Source organism: Falco punctatus (assembly GCF_963210335.1).
Source record: "Falco punctatus genome assembly, contig: scaffold_46, whole genome shotgun sequence".
Classification (NCBI taxonomy): domain Eukaryota; kingdom Metazoa; phylum Chordata; class Aves; order Falconiformes; family Falconidae; genus Falco; species Falco punctatus.
In genome coordinates this window covers 844,795-863,610 of record NW_027660143.1, presented here as the reverse complement: position 1 = coordinate 863,610, position 18,816 = coordinate 844,795, and the positions used below count along the sequence as shown (strand labels likewise).

Sequence of the window (18,816 nt, the reverse complement as noted above, 5' to 3'; positions counted from 1 at the left end):
CTCTTTCAGTTATTCACCAGTTTTCTCCTCCCTTTATTCTTTGGACTTACAGGTACCTCTCACCTGTGCTGCTGTTTTTACTTCAGGAAGGAAAAGCTTGCATGTCTTCCTGCAGCCAAACTGTCTCCTTACCCAACTCTTCCCCTGTGTTTAGATCTATATTTCCGTATCTAGCACCTAACAGATTTCTCATGAGAGTGTCCCTTGCAGAAAGGCACCTCATCAGAGACAGCTTGGACATGGCATCTGCTTGTGGAGGGTGTTTGCTTATTTATGACACTTGATCATTCTTCACATTGCTTGCAGATTTGAAAAAGTGTTCAGCACCTGTGTGCAGCCTGTCCTCTAAGGCAAACAGGTGGGGATGGTGCAAAGGAGCTGCAGCACCCACCTGCAGAATTGAGGGGAGAAGTGTGATGTAAGGAGAAGGGATGTGAGTCCCAGGGGACAATGAGAAAAAGGGTGGTCTTGGGGACATTCTGAGCAAGGTTGTCCATCCTGCGTCAGACCTCAAGGGACTGCGTTTCCTACCAGTCCAGACCTCCTCAGGAGAACCTCTGCATCATTATCACTTGGAGATTGCTGCTAGAACCTCCTCTCTAACCTAAAAAGTAGCAAAATATAACCTATGAAATAAAATATAATTATTTTCAGGTGCACTTTGAAATCCTCTCTCTTATCTACATGAATGGAACAGATTCAATTAGCTGCGCAGGTCTTGAAGACTTGAAGGAAATGACAAAAAGGCAAATACCTCGTTAGGGCATTGGGGGCTCCTGCCATGAACCTGAGCTACTGAGAGCAGACTGAACCAACCACTGAAGGAATGTAAGTCAGAAGCAACACTGAAAATACCTTCAAACATTGATGGGTCCCGCTGAGGGCCATCGCTGACAAAGCGTCCCCATGGACTCGTTAGAGGAGCTAATTAGAGGCCAGAACTGCAGGTAGGCAAAGGCACTGTGTCGGTGGCTGTAATGCTGCAAAACCCATTTGGATTTTTTTAATGAAGCAGAAAGGCCAAGCCCTGACCCCCAAGCTCTTCCAGGGCAGAACATAAGACCCACCAAATGAAGTTCCATGTCACAGGCCTTGGTGGCAGAGGCAACTGCCATTGCCAAGTGGACAAATCCCTCAGCCCCCTGTGGGGCCATTCAGCCTTGCTGCAGCCCTGGGCCATCTCCACTGCAAGTTGCCCTACACTGTCCATGTGGCACCTCTTTCCACTCTGGGGGTTGGACTCTTCCTTGCCTTCCTACCCAGCACTCACAACCACATTTCTCTGCCTTTTCTGAAGTTTCTCCCCTCATCCCTGCTTGTTCCTTGAAACTCAAAGCCATGGGCTGATCCAGGCTCCCTCTGGGTGAACTCTGGCATCAGAGGGCAACCCACCAAGGGACATTTCTTTTTCCTCACATCCAATCTTACCCTTCCAAGCAGCACTTTGTGCAGGTTTTCTCTTCCTGCCGCTATCAGGAATCACTCCCTTATCTCTGACATCTCTGACAGCACCCTTCAAGCAGGTGCATGCTACTACTGTAGTGCCTGAGGATCCATTTGGTCGGTCTCAAGAAGCCCAGAACCTTCAGTCTCTCTACACACACTCCAAACTCCATCCAGGCAGGTATCCTCCACAGCCTCTCCAGTTTTTCCCCACTCCTCCAGAATAAGAAACCTCAAAGCCCAGGCACAGATAATCCAGATGTGGCCACAACAGTGCTGTGTCAAGGGGGATGATGCTGAGTCAAGGGGGATGATGCTGAGTCAAGGGGGATGATCAGTCCCTCTTCTGAGTGGCCACCTATGGTGAAAACCTCCAAAGAATCACCAAAGGAGGACAGACAATGGCTAGGGAGGAAAGGGAAAGGAGGGGTGGGCTGCTTGCGTGGGAGGATACAAGGGTAGTCAAGGAGAAGCAACTGTGCGTGGGAAAGGTGGGGAAAAGGTAGGAAAGGGTGAAGAACAGGAATCAATAGGAACCAGCCAAGCAGCCCTGCATCTGAGCAGCAAAGCTTGGAGTGGGAAAGGAATATTGCAGATCATCTGCCCAACTTTCTGTTAGGCTTCAACAGCCGCTGGAAACCTGAGTGATTTCCCTCCCATCATGAAGGCAAGATTCATGGTGGATGGAGATCCAGAATCATTCATGCTGGAAGGGACCTCCCGAGGTGTCCAGGCCTACATGCTGCTCAGAAAACGATCAATTATGGGGTTGAAGCCAGTAGCTCAGGCTTTCCTTCAAGTGGGGCTTGAAAAGCTCCAAGGATGGACATGGCACAAGCTCTGTGGGACATCTGATCCACTGCTTGATTGTCTTCTTGGGGAAGGACATTGTCTTCCCTTGCTTCAGCTGATGCCCATTGGCCCTCACAGTCGCATCACGCACAACAGGCAAGAACCTGGCTGCCTTTTCTTGCTGATATGACCCAAGAAGATATGGGAAGGCTGTTATTAGGTGTCCCCAAACCTCCTCTTCTCCTGATTTCCACCTTTCAAACAAATAAGGCCCACGGCATCCTGGGCTGCATTAGGAAGAGCACTGCCCAAGGGTTGGTGGAGGCGGTCTTTCCTCTCTACTCAGCCCTGCTACAATTTGTCTTGCTGACTTGCCCTTGATTTCTACTTTACCAGCGTCACCCATACTTGACTGAAAGGTGTCGTCCACATTTTTCACCATTCCTGCCTTGTCTTTCTGTTCAAAACAAGTCCAGCAAAGCATTTCTGCCATGTTGGTGGGGGATCATCTTCCACTTTCCAATCAACCTAACCCTTGAATTAAACCTATTTCTCTAGCGGTCTAAAGGAGATATCGTTCTCCTTCTAACCTTCATCAGGAGGTTGAGAGAATCTGAGCAGAAGACCTTTGCACATGGAGGAGTTAGTGATGAGTGTCACAGGAAATCAGAGCAGGCCTGTGCTGTGCTCATGTACCTCTTGGCCTTCAGGCTGGGCTGTGCTGAGTGTGTCCCTGGGTTGCAGAATAAGCCATATTGGAAGAAGAAATCTGCAGGAAGATGCTGGTGAATGGCCAAGCGCACGCCCTTACCTTTACCTGGGACTGCAGTTACCAATTCCCAAGTGAACACCTCCTCTTAGAACACGAGAAGTGATGACTAGAATGGGTTTCCCTGGCAGAAAACACTTCAAGAGCTGACAGGAGACAATGTGGGATAAGCCTTCTGCAGGCAGGATCTGCACCACTTGCTGCACCACCCTCCCAACGCTGGAAACTCCGTGTTCCCGGCCTCGGAAGGGACGGCATACAGCTGACACGATTGTCTCTGTGTGTAGAGAGTTTGCTCTAACCAAGGCCATTTGAAATGACACTTTGTCTCAGAGTCCAAGTGCCTTTCTTACTGCAGCCATAACCGTCTGGGCTGCTGATGGCCAGTCCCCCAAGGGAACTGGACACTCCAGGGACCTCAAACTCACCTTCATGGCCACGTGCCTCCTACTGGCCTATGAGCTTCTCAGATGTAATGGGTGTCATAATGACAGCCCAGATCATCAGACTTCTTGTGGCCTTGGTTACTCCTTGGTCAGCGGTTCCTGAACTGGAGAAGGCAGTGACAAAGAGATGCACAGCAATGGAAGAGATGGGCAAGGACCCTGCAGGTGCCATGAAGGCTTTGCAGGAAGAAGTGGGAGGAATAGCCCCTATAGCTGTGCAAAATGGAATGGCATTAGATATGAAGCTGGCGTCTGAAGGCAGAGTCTGTGCTGTTGTTAACACCAGTTGTTGCATATACGTAGATCAAAGTGGGAGAACTTCTACAGATACAAAAAAAGATTTGGAAACATCCTAGTATTTGTCATGAGTCCCAGGAAGTTCCCACCTTCTCTGGAATTCAAGACATTGGGAATACGCTGACGTGCTGCTTTCCTGATTTACAGCTCTGGGTTAAGAAGTTCATCCCCAGATGCCTTTCTCCTCTTCCTCTGTGATCACTCCAATCCATTCTACCGATGTAGCTTCTGCTTTAAGGTTCAGAGAGGAAAAGTTGGACTGTCTTTCAGTAGTGTCTCTAATATTCCCTATGGGCAACTCTTCAGTTGTGGCAATAGACCTCATGGGGATCTGATTGAACTAGCAATAATACAGCTGAGAAATGTATTTTTTATTTATTATTTTCTATAACACTCCCCCCCCCCCCGATATGTAATCCCTCTTTTATTCCTGTTTACGCCCCGTTCTCTAAGGAAAGCAGGCAATAATTACTGCCAAGAACTTGTTATATTCAGCTGCAGAGTTGGTTGAAGAAGTCTGATGTCAAGTGATGTAAGTCTCATGGGGCTGAGGAAAAAAACAGTGGGGCTGGAGAGCTGAGGAGCAAGGCTGTCCACGCAGTGTTTAGCTCCAGGGACTGCTTTTCCTACCTGTCCGCACCTCCTCAGGAGACACTGTGCATCAATAGCAACTGGAAAAGCCTTCTATCATTTCTCCAAAGTGCTCATTACCTGCCTTCCTCTTTCACTGTACGGCTGAAACTTATCTCATTAAGTGTAGGAGCCAAACTTGAATACCAGATGTCCCTGATGGAAGAGATACGGCTTGTAAGGGCTTTCTGCCTCGTAATGAGCCCAGGATGTCTGTGGTGCTGTGAACTGCAGGTGTTCAGAGGAGACTGAAGAAACCTCTCAAGAACACCAAGTCAGAGGCAAAGCCCACAGCCCCTGGAAGCGTTAACGGGCCCCGCTGAGGGCCATGGCTGAGAAAGCCTCCCCATGGCCCTGTTAGAGCCCATCCTTGGAGGCTGTGAGTGCAGGAAGGCAAAGGCGCTGTGCAGGCAGCTCTGCTGCTGAGCAAGGCCTTGGCTTGCTTGATGAAGCAGGAAGGCCAAGCCATGACCTGCAGCCTGTGGGAAGGTCGGTGCTGTCCCTCACACAGGGCTCAGGGCTCTTCCTGGGGACCATGGAAGGTGGGCATCCAATGCCCAGTGAAGGACAGCAATGGCACAGCAACTTCCAGCTTCCCCATGGGGCTGCAAGGAGGCAACGATGTCCCCGTGCCGTGAGGACATCATGTCTTCTCATAGCCTTCCCTGGTAGAGACAGCTGCCATAGCCAAGGGGACACAGACCTGGGTTCTGGTGGTGCCTTCCAGCCTTGCCAGCACCTCCTGCCATCTCTATTTCAAGCTGTCCTACATGGTTGGAGCCCTGCCCCTGTTGCCCTGCAGGCTGTAGGCACCATCTCGCTGCCCTGCCTTGCTCTCACCCCAACATTGCCATACCTTCGCTGAGGTACCTCCACTCTCACCGGCTGTTCCTTGAAACACAAACCATGGGCTGATCCAGGCTCCCTCTGGCTGAGCTCTGACACTGCAGCAGGACCCCTGGAGTGACAGATCTTCCTGCTGAGGTCCAGTCTCTGCTTTCCAAGTTGAAACTTTGTGACATTTTTTCCTCTCTCCTGCTGTTTTCCACTGCCCAGGAAAGGTTTACCATCTCAGAAAATACCCTTCCAGCAGGGAATGCAGCCAGGAAGCCTTTTTTTATGCTCTGCTCTCTCACCAGAGAGAAGGAATACTCCCATGGTCTCCCAAACCACGTAACTGCTGCTGGCCTTTCAGCTTCTCCCTGGGACATGACCAAGCCCTGTGCCTGCTGCTGTCCCATCATGTCCCCAGGTGCAATGGACGTGACAACCCCTACCCCAGCCCTTCTCCTGGATGGGGCCTATGGGGTCCCTTGGCAGAGGGACTGTCCCAGCCACGTTCCTGATGCTGGCCTGTCACCTCCAGAGGCAGAAGTGACCTCACAGGCCCCTCACAGCCAGGCACGTCCTCCTGCATGAGGAGTTCCTGAGACTGATTTTCCCTCCCAATACCACACCCCTCCATCACCCTCATTCTGGCCCAGGTCCTGACCACAGAAAAGCATGCTTGTTTCATCAGATTTGTCAGATATCTTTCCCGCAAGCCATTTCCCACAAGCTCATCTTCAGCTGAGCCCCTCTATTTGTGTTGACACATTTTATATATGCCTTTATAGCTCTATGGTGTTTTTTCAGGTTGGACTGACCTTTGGAGGTCATCGAGTCCACCCCTCCAGCTGAGGCAGGGTCAGCTAAATCAACATTCTCAGCAACTCGTCTAGGTAGGCTTGCGATATCACAGAAGCACAGAAACAGAGAATCATTTAGCTTGGAAAAGACCTTAAAGATCATCAAATCCAAATGTAAACTCAGGACGGCCAATTCCATCACTAAATCATGCCATGAAGAACTGCATCTACCTCTTTTTGAAACACCTCCAGGGCTGATGATTCCACCAGCTCCCTGGTTCCAATGCTTGACCACCCCTGCAGTGAAGATGTTTTTCCTCATATCCAATCTGAACCTCTCCTGGTGTAACTTGAGGCTGTTGCCTCTTGTCCTGTCACTTGTTATCTGGGAGAACAGTCCTACCCACCCCATCTACAACCTCCTTTCAGGTACTTCTAGAGAGCAGTAAGGTCCCCCTTGAGCCTCCTACGATCCACACTAAACAACTCAAGTCCCCTCAGCCACTCTTCATCCAAGCAGGGATCCAAACCCTTCACCAGCTTTGTTGCCCTTCTCTGGACACGCTCCTGGACCTCAATGTTTCTCTTGAAGTGAGGGGCCCAAAACAGAAACACGTTGGTCGAGGTTTGACTTCAGCAGTGCCGAGTACAGGGGCTCCATCACTGCCCTGGTCCTGCTGGCCACACTGTTTCTGATACAAGCCAGGATGCTATTGGCCATCTTGGCCTCCCCGGCACACTGATGGCTCATGCTCAACCATCTGTCAACCTGCACCCTCAGGGTACTTTCCCACCAGGCTTCCTTCCAGCCACTCTGCCCCAAGCCTGTAGCGTTGTGTGGGGTTGTTGTGACCCAAGTGCAGAACTGGCACTTCTCCTGGTTGAACTTCATACAGTTGGACTCACTCGAATGGTCCAACCTGTGCAGACCCCTCTGCAGAGCCTTCCAGCCCTCAAAGACATCAGCACTTCCACCCCACTTGATGTTGTATGCAAACTCACTGAGGGTGCACTCAGTCCCCTTGTCTGGATCGTTGATAAAGTTCTGAAGCAGGACTGGCCCCAACACTGAGCCCTGGGGAACACCACTCCTTATGGGCCGTCACCTGGATGTCACTCCATTTACTCTCCCTCTTGGGGCTTGGCTGTCCAGCCAGCTCTAACCCAGTGTGGAGAACACCCACCAAAGCCATGAGCAGCCAGTTTCTCCAGGAGAATGCAGAGGGAAATGGAGCCCAAAGGCTTTCCTAAGGTCCAGGTAGACAGCATCCACAGCCTTTCCCTCATCCACTGGGCAGGTCACCTTGTCCCAGAAGGAGATCAGCTTCATCAGGCAAGACCTGCCTTTCATAAACCCATGCAGGCTGGTCCTGACCTCCTGGTTTTCCTGCACCTCCTGTGTGATGGTGCTCAGGATGATCAGCTCCACAACCTTCCCTGGCACTAAGATCAGGTTGACAGGCCTGTAGTTATCTCTACCCTTCTTTTATGTGGCACCACTTGATTCAGCCGTCTTGGGCCTCCCCAGTTAGCCAGCACTGTTGAAAGTCATCGCTGTGGTGAGGCAATAGAGAAACAGACCAATGATTTTCAAAGTGTCCCTGCATCACGGGATGTCCATTGTCAAGGACACAATCAAAAGCACCTTGTCCTTTCTGGGTATAAGGTTCACCGGAACCACATGTCCTCTGGGGCTGCAGAGGCGTCACTGGCAGCAATGCCTTCTCCTGCAGCACTGCACAGTCCAGCCCTGCATGTCTCTGGTCCCAAGGACAGCGTGGATTGCTCTCCTTAGGGACATCTCATTTCACCGTCACAGTGACCTCTGTCCACCACCCCAGCATGCTCTGCAGCAAAACATTTTGCTTGCGTGTGACCTTGGACACTTGGTAGCCATTATTATTTTTGTTGTTACATGTCTGAGCTTGGCCCAGGTGACACAGGTGTGGTTCAGGGTAACTGCTCTGAAATAACCTAAATCAGGGAGGGGAAGGGGAAAAGTCTTATTTAAGCAGCGTGAGGAAGCCTTAGGATCAATAACCTCACATCTTATTGGGGAATTAAGAGATCCTGTGGGTTTACATGTAAGGGTTTGGGAGTGGTTTGGAGGTGTTTGTAGGGCTGGCAAAGGTGAGAAGAGATCAAGAGCTGACTCCATGGCCATAACAGCCACTTTCATTTGACTCCAAAATGGACCAGCCCCTGCCAATGATGTGCTAATAAGCAATCGCAGTGGCACCTCTGTGATACCCTATGGCAGAAGGGATAAACCAGAGTGTGCAGCATCTGTAAGAGAGGAGTGAGAAACGGCTAAGAGAAACAACCCTGCAGATACCAAGGTGAGTGAAGGAAGGGGTCTGTGAGAGAGAGGCCTGGTGGGATCATGCAAGCCAATGCTCAAGCCACGCCCCCCCCCCCCCCCCCCCAACAGTCACAGGACAGCACAGTGACAATGCTCCTTTAGATTTCTGCAGGTTCTTTGCATCAACGTTTTAGCACAGCCGCCAGATGGGCCAACAGCTGTGATGCTTAGCTGGACAAGAAATCCTGCATCATCCATGTCCACCATGTTTCTAGTAGCAAAGAAATGGTGGAGTCTCATCTCCCAGAGGCAGTGAGGCAGGAGAGCAGGAGAGTGTAGGCCCCAGGCATGAGACTGGCAGGGTATGGCCAATGCGAAAGGAGTGAGCACTCTTTATGGTTCCCTTGAATTACCACACAGGTCTAAACTCCATTTTGGATCACTGGACTACTGGTGGCTGCTGTCCTTGCCGGGCAGCTGTGCTGAGCTCTGCCACCTGCCCTGGCACTTGGTTGCCTCAGTGTCACAGCTCTGTCTGCAACAGGACGGGCTCCAGCTGCCGCTGCGTGGGCCCCTGGCTGAGGGCACTGCTGCACATCTGGGCTGAAGCCCCCCAGCTGTGGCACCAGCCCAGCTGTGCCTGGCCATAAGGCAGCCGGGTACCAAGTGTCCCCGAGCCCGTGGGTGCAAAGGCTTTGCTTCAGAGCAGAGACGTGGCCCGGGCAAGGGAGAGCTGAGTCTTTAGCCCTCGGACTGTGCAATGAAGTGCTGAAATGGGCTCTGCAGGGCTTACTGAAGCACTGGAGACATCCTCCCCGCACTGCCTGTAGAACCACCAGACACACACATACACACACGCTCCTGTAGGAGTACTTCGATCCTTTGCTGCAGTCTTCCTGGTGTCCTCTCTAGTAATGGGTTAACAAAAGTTGATACTCATGCACAAAAAATTTTCTAGTAAGAGAATTGCAACTGCTGGAAATAAGTGTGTCCCCCCAGGGGAGGCAAGGCCCATGAGGGATTGCCTCATCCTGCTGCCCAGCAGGTTCCCCTGCAGCCCCAGGGACAGCTGGAGGGAGCCCAGAGGGGCAGAGCAAGGGCTGCCTTGGGCTGCTCCCTGCTGCTGAGCTGGGCCGGGCTCCTGCCATGGAGGGAGCTCATGGCAAGTGGGCAGCGCTGCAGAGAGACAGCTCTGCCCACCAGCAGCTCCTCTGCAAAGCGCAGCAGGGCTGAGGCACTGCCTGCAGGCACCCAGGGCAGAGGAGCGAGGCAGGGAGAGCTTCAAGGCAGTCTGGGCTGTGATGATGCTGAGAGCTCCCTGCTGGAGAAATGTGCAGAGCCCTTGAGCCGGTAAGTGTGTGGCTGCAGGGCAATGCCTCTGCAGTTGCTAGCCGGGTCTGCAGCAGCTGGGGCACCCCCAGCCTGTGGGACCGTGTGGGAGCCTTTTGCTGTGGAGGAGGCCAGTGTGCTGCAGAGCAGGGCTTCCCTGCTGCAGCGTGGGAGGGCCAGGGCATGTGGGCTGCCTTGTGCCAGGGCCGGCTGCAGGGCTGTGAAGGTGGCTGTGCAGGCAGGGGTGCCCAGGGCTGTCCTTGCCAGCAGGGTCCCTGCAGCCGCGGGGGCTGTGTGCTGGGGCAGGGGCTCTGCCGCCTGCCAGGGGCAGCTCTCAGCCTGCCGGGGTCTCCCGTACGGCTGCGGGGGGAAGGTGGGGGAGAAAGGACCGACCCCCATTAGGAAAAGGTCCCCATTCTTCTGAGTGAGTGCTGCATGTGACAGGGTTGCTCACAGCTCCAGGTCATTTCCAAGGGGACTTTCCATGAGCACGTTCATGGCAGGGGTTCACTGCTTGGCTCTCTGCTTGCCTGAATCTCTGCTGCCACTTTTCCGTGGCTCCGCTTGGTGGCAATGGAAACTCAGCTGTGCAGGTCAGAGCAGGGGCTGAGATGCTGAAAGCATCACAGGGAGGTTGATGAGGGAGCTGAGCAAGTGCCTTCCCTCCCCAGCAGGCTGCAGATGAAACCAGCATCAGCTCTCCTTTTCCCTCAGGCTTTGGGGGAGCTGTTTGTTCCTGCCTGCAGACAGAGAGCGGCTGCAGGGCAGAGCTGGCACACAGGGGCTGAGCTGGGCTCTGTGAGCGCTGGCAGGGAAGAGCCCTGGGGCCAGAGAAAGAGCTGCTGGCAGGGACAGCTGGAGGCAGCAGAGCCCTGGGCAGGGAGGGGGGGAGATGCTGAGGGGAACCCTGATGCAGGGGAGATGGGGGCACCTCCTGGCCATGGTCTGCCGTGCAGGTGCCTTCCCTGAGCAACACACCTCTGCTCTCCTCTCCCACCCAGCACAGCCTTTAGACCAAGCGTCCAGACCATTAGTAAACTTCTCATCGAGCAACTGGGAAGGACCTGGAGGGACAGAGCAGATTCCCTCATTCTCCCAAAGCCACAGACAGTCCCCTTGCCTCTCAGCACTCACCCTGCTCTCCCTGAGCACAGCACAAACCCCTCCTGACCTGACTCTGGCCATGGCTGTTGCTCAGCACGGGCAGAGCCGATGCTGACAGGCCCTTCTGCGCTGGGAGCAGTTTGGGCTGAGCCAGTGAAAGCCAGGACTGGCCCATGCCCCCAGGGTTCCCATGAAGCCCCTGCTGCAGAGCAGGGCTCACTGCTGGGCAGCCAGCGGGCACAGCCCCTGCTCCTCACAGCACACTCGGCCAGCACTCAGCACAGCTCCAGCCACGGCTCGGAAGGGAGCTCTCCCAGGAACGGGAGAGGGGGGGACATGGGGCAGCGGGGGTGCATCTAGGAGAAACGCCTTTCACTTGGCTTTACAGAAGACTTTTCTGACTTGTCACTACGTTTCCTCCTGGAGAAGGTCCCCATGCCCAGATGCAGCAGATGTCCAACAGCAGCTCCATCACCCAGTTCCTCCTCCTGCCATTTGCAGACACACGGGAGCTGCAGCTCTTGCACTTCTGGCTCTCCCTGGGCATCTACCTGGCTGCCCTCATGGCCAATGGCCTCATCATCACCGCCGTAGTGTGCGACCACCACCTGCACACCCCCATGTACGTCTTCCTCCTCAACCTCTCCCTCCTCGACCTGGGCTCCATCTCCACTATTGTCCCCAAAGCCATGGCCAGCTCCCTCTGGGACACCAGGGACATCTCCTACTCAGGATGTGCTGCACAGCTCTTCTCGATTGTCTTTTTCCTTTCATCAGAGTGTTCTCTCCTCACCGTCATGGCCTATGACCGCTACGTGGCCATCTGCCAGCCCCTGCACTACGGGACCCTGCTGGGCAGCAGAGCTTGTGTCCACATGGCAGCAGCTGCCTGGGCCAGTGGGTTTCTCAATGCTGCGCTGCACACGGCCAATACACTGTCACTGCCGCTCTGCCAAGGCAATGCCCTGGGACAGTTCTTCTGTGAAATCCCACAGATCCTCAAGCTCTCCTGCTCCAAGTCCAACCTCAAGGAACTTGGGCTGCTTCTGTGCAGTGCTTGTGTAGCCTTTGGCTGTTTCATTTTCATTGTTCTGTCCTATGTGCAGATCTTCAGGGCTGTGCTGAGGATCCCCTCTGAGCAGGGACGGCACAAAGCCTTTTCCACGTGCCTCCCTCACCTGGCTGTGGTGTCCCTCTTTCTCAGCACTGCCATGTTTGCCTACCTGAAGTCCCCCTCCATCTCCTCCCCATCCCTGGACCTGGTGGTGTCAGTTCTGTACTCGGTGGTGCCTCCAGCACTGAACCCCCTCATCTACAGCATGAGGAATGAGGAGCTCAAGGGTGCAATGTGCAAACTGATAGCTGGATGTTCTTCTGAAGCATTAAAATTATGAATAGTGTTCATAATGCAATTCTTCGCAGACCCAGACTGTCTTCTGAATTTTTTGTAGTTTCTTGTGGTATTTCATTTCTGATAAAGTTGTCATCCCCATTCTAATTGCTTCTGTGGTTTTCTTTTCTGAAGGTGCCCTTCTATTTCTTTGTCTAACAAAGTCAAAATACCATCGAGTAACTTTATTTTTCCTGGGATTCTTTCTTCCAAGGCCTTTCTGGAGCTGCAGGGACAGTTCCTGTGTGCCGAGACGGAGGGGAAAAGGTGCAGAGATGGACGGGTTTTGGTTCCTAGCATGGCAGCAGTACCAGGGAACAGCAGCTCTTGGCTCTCCAGTGCTGTCCTCCTTCTACCTACACACTCCCCTTCTGACCCCTTGCTCTGGTGTAAGGCCTGAGTGCTCTGGCAGCTTGGTCACCGCCGTGCTGCATGGCAGTCCCGTGAGCGCAGGCAGGGGCAGGCAACGGGCACTCTGTGACGGTGCTGGCCTCCATCAAATGTTCTGGATTTGTGGAAACCACCTGAATGCAGCACTGCAACGTGCTTCCTTGAACCGAGGTCCCCGTGCCCATTGCTCATGACGAGGACCATCTCCGAGAGGTGCCGAGCAGGGCGCGACACCCCCGGGCTGAGGTGCTGCCAGCCTCTGGCAGGGGCAGCAGGAGGCCAGGCAGTCACTGTGCCCGCTGCAGTGCTCTGCCTCCGCACGTGCCAGGGACGGGCTCGTGCCTCTGAGCCCCCTTGTGTGCGTGAGGCTGGGGTTCAACCACGCCAGCAGTGCGTGAGGCCAGCTGAGGTGGGGACACCTCCCAGGGCGCCGCTGTTCCTGTGTGTGACTGCAGGAACAAAGGCCACTGTCCCAGGGAGATTCATCTCACCCGCCGTGGGCAGGCTCATTGCAAGTGCCTCTGTCTGATCACGGCACCCTTTCTGGATGGTGCCCTCAAATGTGTCCGAGCAATCAGGGAGGTTCTGGGGTCCTGGCAAAAGGCAGACATCCAGCCTTTGTTCAGGAAAAGCAAGAAGGACAATTGGGAGAAATACAGGCTGGTCATCTTCCAGTGCAAGCAGTTGGGCCAACTGTGTTGAATGTCTTTATTGTCTCCCAGTACAAGCTGACAAAGTGGCTTTTCAGACCCTTCTGTGGATGATGCCAAAGTGGGCAGAGCCCTTGAGCGATGCCAACCAGTTCACCCTGCCCTGAGCAGGACAGCTGGAGAAGGGCATTTACAGGGGCCTCTCCCAACCTGAGATATTCTAGGACTCATCGACTCACTTCCCTGGAGAGCTCAGTTAGGATGGGATAGCAGGGGGAAGAAGGGAAAACAGAGGCGCAGAAGCAGAGACAAAGCATGGTCCGGCAGAAACAGAGCAGTTCCCCTGAGGAATGTTTCTCCACCCAAACTGTGGGTAGGAAATCCATGAGATAAATTGGCTGAGAGAAGCTACCCTTCATCTGCTGGGTGCTGGGCCACGGGGAGGGTGACGGCTGAGGACGGTATCTCGTGGTCAGTTGTGTCTCAGGGACTCACATCCCAGCAGGAAGCCAATGGCTGTGACGGGGGCAGTGAGGCCAGTTCTGCCTGCGGAGGGGACAGCCCAACAGCAGCAATGTGCCTGGGAAAGGGGCGGTGAGGTCACCTCTGCCTGAAACAGCGCGTAGGGCAGCCCCTGACTCACGGCTGGGACACGTGCTGTTAAGCTCCATCTGCCCGTGTCTCAGGCAGGCCAGCAGAAGGCCCCTGGGTGGCACGTGGGCTGTGAGATCCCCTCTGCCTAAGGACCTGGGCTCACCCCACCAAGGGGCTTATTTCTTGCTTGTCACGTCGCTGCTGCCTGAGAACATGGCAGCACAGCAGCAGGCACACCGCTTGCTCGTGTCTATGCGAGAAGCTGAAAGGCTCGCAGCCTTGGAAGAGTCTGAGATCAGTCCATGTGTGTGTGTTTGCAGGAACAGCGTGTGAGGGTGGGCAGACATCGGTGCATGTGTGGCAAGGGCAGGGTGAGAGCAAGGTGGGGAAGCCAGATGGGTGCCTGCAGCCTGCCGGGGAAAAGCAACAGCCGTGGGACGGCGTAGGACAGCGTGAGATGGAAGGCAAAGGGCACGGGCAAGGCTGGAAGTCACCAAGAGAACCCAAGGGTTGTCCCCTTGCGTACGGCCATTGTCTCTGCCACCAAGGCCTATGAGAAGGCGAGTTGTCCTGTGGCCCTGGGCCTCATGGCCTCCTTGCGACCACTTGCACTGAATTCTTCTCCCTTGAGTGATACTGCCCAGTGAAAGTTCCCAGCATTGGCCACAGCCTGCCACTCTGAGGCCTGGCACCTGCACTCTGCTGCTCTCCTGCCTCACTGCCCCTGGGAGATGAGACTCCACCATTTCTTTGTTGCTGGAGCCAAGGTGGACAGGGGTGACGCAGGGTTTCAGATCCAGCTGAGCAGCACAGCTGTTGGCCCATCTGGCAGCGGTGCTAAAATGCTGATGTAAAGAACCTACAGACACCTAAAGGAACATTGTCACTGCGCTGACCTGTGAACATCGGGGTCAGTGGGTTGACCGTTGGCCTCCATGAGCCCACCAAGCCTCTCCCTCACTGCCCCCCCTCCTTCTTCACTCACTTGGTGTTTGTAGGGCTGTTCCTGTGACCTGTTTCTCACGCCTCTCTCTTACAAATGCTGCACACTGTGTTATGTCCTTTCTTCCATTGGTTTTTCACAGAGGTGCCACTAGAATTTCTTATGAGCTCAGGGAAGTAGCAGGTCCATTTCAGAGCCAGCTGAATGTGGCTTTCTTGGCCATGGGGCCAACTCTTGACCTCTTCTCACCTTTGGCAGCCCTACAAACCCCATGACCACTCCCAAACCCTTGCCATGTAAACCCACGGGGTCATTAAAGTCCCCTGTAAGATGTGAGGTCATTGATCCTAAGGCTTCCGCAGGCTGGTTAAATAAGAGTTTGGCCCCTTGCTCTCCCTGATTTAGGTTCTTTATGTCAGAGAAGGGACGCATTGTACCTCAGCTGTGGCACCAGGGCCAAGATCAAACATATAACAAAAACAGCGGGTACCAAGTACCCAAAGTCCCATGCATGCTAAATTTTGCTGCAGAGCATACTGGGGTGGTTGGCAGGTGGCACTGTAACGGTGAAATGAAATGTCCCTAAGGAGAGCAAACCCAGCTGTCCTGAAGACCAGAGGGACAAAGGGCTGGGCTGTGCAGTGCTGGCAGGAGAGGACATGCCTGTCTGTGTTGTCTCTGCAGCCCCAGAGGACCTGTGGTGCAGGTGAACCTCATGTCCAGGGAGGACAAAGTGCTTTGGAAAGTGTCCTTGGCTATGGACATCTCGTGACCCAGGAACACTGTGAAAATCGTTGGTCTGTTTCTCTAATGCATCACCACAGGGGTGACTGTCAAGCGTCCTGGCTAAGTGGGGAGGCACCAGAAGCCTGGGGGTTAGTCAAAGTGGTGCCCACATGAAGGAAGCGTAGAAAAGAGGATCCTTCCTAGGACTGTCAACCTGATCTTAGTGCCAGGGAAGGTTGTGGGGCTGATCATCCTGAGCAACATCCAACAGTAAGCACAGGACAACCAGGAGGTCAAGACCAGCCGGCATGGGTTTGTGAAAGGCAGGTCCTGCTTGATGAATCTGATCTCCTTCTGGGACAAGGTGACCTGCCACACCTTGAACACTGTGTTTCTGGCTTGGACCCCTCACTTCAAGAGAAATGTTGAGGTGCTGGAGCATGTCCAGAGAAGGGCAACAAGGCTGGTGAAGGGTCTGGAGCCCCGGTCTGTTGTAGAGTATCAGAGGGGACTTGGCTTGTTCAGTCTGGAGAGGAGGAGGCTCAGGGGGGACCTTACTGCTCTCTAGAAGTACCTGAAAGGAGGTTGTAGATGGGTGGGAGTAGGTCTCTTCTCCCAAATAACAAGTGACAGGATAAGAAGCAACAACCTCAAGTTAGACCAGGAGAGGTTCAGATTGGATATGAGGAAAAACATCTTCACTGCAAGGGTGGTCAAGCATTGGAACAGGCTGCCCAGGGAGATGGTGGAATCACCAGCCCTGGAGCTGTTGCAAAAATACACAGATGCAGATGGTTCAGTGATGATTTACTGATACTCAGGTTATGGTTGGATGTGATGATCTTTAAGGTCCTTTCCAACCTCAATGATTCTCTGTTTCTGTGCTTCTATGGTATTGGAAGCCTACCTAGACGAGTTGCTGAGCAGGCTGCTCTAGCTGACCCTGCCTCAGCTGCGCAGTTAACGGTCAGTCCAACCTGAAAAACAGACCACAGAGATATAAGAGCACATATAGAATGTGTCAACACAAATAGAGGCGTTCATCTGAAAAATGTTTCTCCACTCAAATGGATTGCGGGAAAGGTATTTGATAAATCTGAGAAAAACAAGCCTGCTTTTCTGTGGTTGGGTTGTGGGCCATGAGGAGGGTGATGGAAGAGTATAGTATCAGGAGGGCACCTGGGTCTCAGGAACTCCTCATGCAGGAGGACGTGCCTGGCTGTGAGGGGCCTGTGAGGTCACTTCTGCCTCTGGAGGTGACAGGCCAGCATCAGGAACGTGGCTGGGACAGTCCCTCTGCCAAGGGACCCCATAGGCCCCATCCAGGAGAAGGGCTGGGGTAGGGGTTGTCACGTCCATTGCACCTGGGGACATGATGGGACAGCAGCAGGCACAGGGCTTGGTCATGTCCCTGGGAGAAGCTGAAAGGCCAGCAGCACTCATGTAGTTTAGAAGATCATTTGGAGGTGACTTCTTCCTGGTGAGGGGAAAGACCATAAGAAAAGGCTAATGGGTTGTGTTCCCTGCTTGAAGGGCAGTTTCTGAGACAGTAGAGCTTTCCTGGGTAGTGTGAAAAAGCAGGTGAGAGGAAAAAAATTCACAAAGTGCTATCTCTAAGGTGGAGAGTGGCTATCGGGAGTAAGAACTGTCACTCCAGGGGTCCTGCTGCGGTGCCAGAGCTCAGCCAGAGGGAGCCTGGATCAGCCCATGGTTTGTGTTTCAAGGAACAGCCGGTGAGAGTGGAGGTACCTCAGCGAAGGTATGGCAATGTTGGGGTGAGAGCAAGGCAGGGCAGCGAGATGGTGCCTACAGCCTGCAGGGCAAAAGGGGCAGTTGTCCAACCATGTAGGACAGCCTGTGGTGGAGATGGCAGAGGGCACTGGCAAGGCTGGAAGGAAGGAAGAGAACCCAGGTCTGTGTCCCCTTGGCTGAGGCAGCTGTCTCTGCCTCTGAGGGCCATGACAAGACATGATGTCCTCACAGCACGGGGACATCGTTGCCTCCTTGCAGCCCCATGGGGAAGCTGGAAGTTGCTGTGCCATTGCTGTCCTTCACTGGGCATTGGATGCCCACCTTCCATGGTCCCCAGGAAGAGCCCTGAGCCCTGTGTGAGGGACAGCACTGACCTCCCCACAGGCTGCAGGTCATGGCTTGGCCTTTCTGCTTCATCAAGCAAGCCAAGGCTTTGCTCAGCAGCAGAGCTGCCTGCACAGCGCCTTTGCCTTCCTGCACTCACAGCCTCCAAGGATGGGCTCTAACAAGGCCATGGGGAGGCTTTCTCAGCCATGGCCCTCAGCGGGGCCCGTTAACGCTTCCACGGACTGTGGGCTTGGCTCCTGACTTGGTGTTCTTGAGAGGTTTCTTCAGTGTCCTCTGAACACCTGAAGTCCACAGCACTGCAGACACGCTGGGCTCACGACGAGGGTGAACGCCCTGACAAGCCATGTCGCTTCCATCAGGGACATCTGGTCTTCAAGTTTGCCTTGTACACTTAATGAGATAAGTTTCAGCCGTACAGTGAAAGAGAAAGGCAGGTAATGAGCACCTTGGAGAAATGATAGAAGGCTTTTCCAATTGCTCTTGATGCACAGTGTCTCCTGAGGAGATGCGGACAGGTAGGAAAATTAATCCCTGGAGCTAAACACTGTGTAGACAGCCTTGCTCCTCAGCTCTCCAGCCCGGTGATATCTCTCCTCAGTCCCATGGCACTTACATCACTTTACATCAGACTTCTTCAACCAACTCTGCAGCTGAATATAGCAAATTCTTGGCAGTAATTATTGGATGCTTTCCTTACAAGGTGTAAACAGGAGTGGGATAGAAATTAATAAATAAAAAATACATTTCCAGCTGTATAATTGTTAGTTCAAGCAAATCCCCATGAGGTTTATTGCCACAACTGAAGAGTTGCCCATAGGGAATATTAGAGACAATACTGAAAGACAGTCCAACTTTTCCTCTCTGAACCTTAAAGCAGAAGCTACATAGGTAGAATGGATTGGAGTGATCACAGAGGAAGAGGAGAAAGGCATCTGGGGATGAACTTCTTAACCCAGAGCTGTAAATCAGGAAAGCAGCACGTCAGCGTATTCCCAATGTCTTGAATTCCAGAGAAGGTGTGAACTTCCTGGGACTCATGACAAATATTAGGATGTTTCCAAATCTTTTTTTGTATCTGTAGAAGTTCTCCCACTTTGATCTACGTATATGCAACAACTGCTATTAACAACAGCACAGACTCTGCCTTCAGACGCCAGCTTCATATCTAATGCCATTCCATTTTGCACAGCTATAGGGGCTATTCCTCCCACTTCTTCCTGCAAAGCCTTCATGGCACCTGCAGGGTCCTTGCCCATCTCTTCCATTGCTGTGCATCTCGTTAT

At 53.3% G+C, this 18,816-nt stretch overlaps 1 protein-coding gene across 1 annotated transcript; it reads left to right on the top strand.

Annotated features, from left to right (window-relative positions):
- Positions 1–6,687: 6,687 nt before the first annotated feature.
- LOC308057824 (olfactory receptor 14J1-like) lies at positions 6,688–12,395 on the top strand. The gene has a single exon (XM_080411861.1). The coding sequence runs from the start codon at positions 11,184–11,186 to the stop codon at positions 12,132–12,134; it is 951 nt and encodes a 316-aa protein (XP_080267987.1). The 5' UTR covers positions 6,688–11,183; the 3' UTR covers positions 12,135–12,395.
- Positions 12,396–18,816: the final 6,421 nt, after the last annotated feature.

What these genes read in the sequence shown, in the direction of transcription:
- LOC308057824 (XM_080411861.1), top strand. Translation starts at nt 11,184, where the DNA reads ATGCAGCAGATGTCCAACAGCAGCTCCATCACCCAGTTCCTCCTCCTG.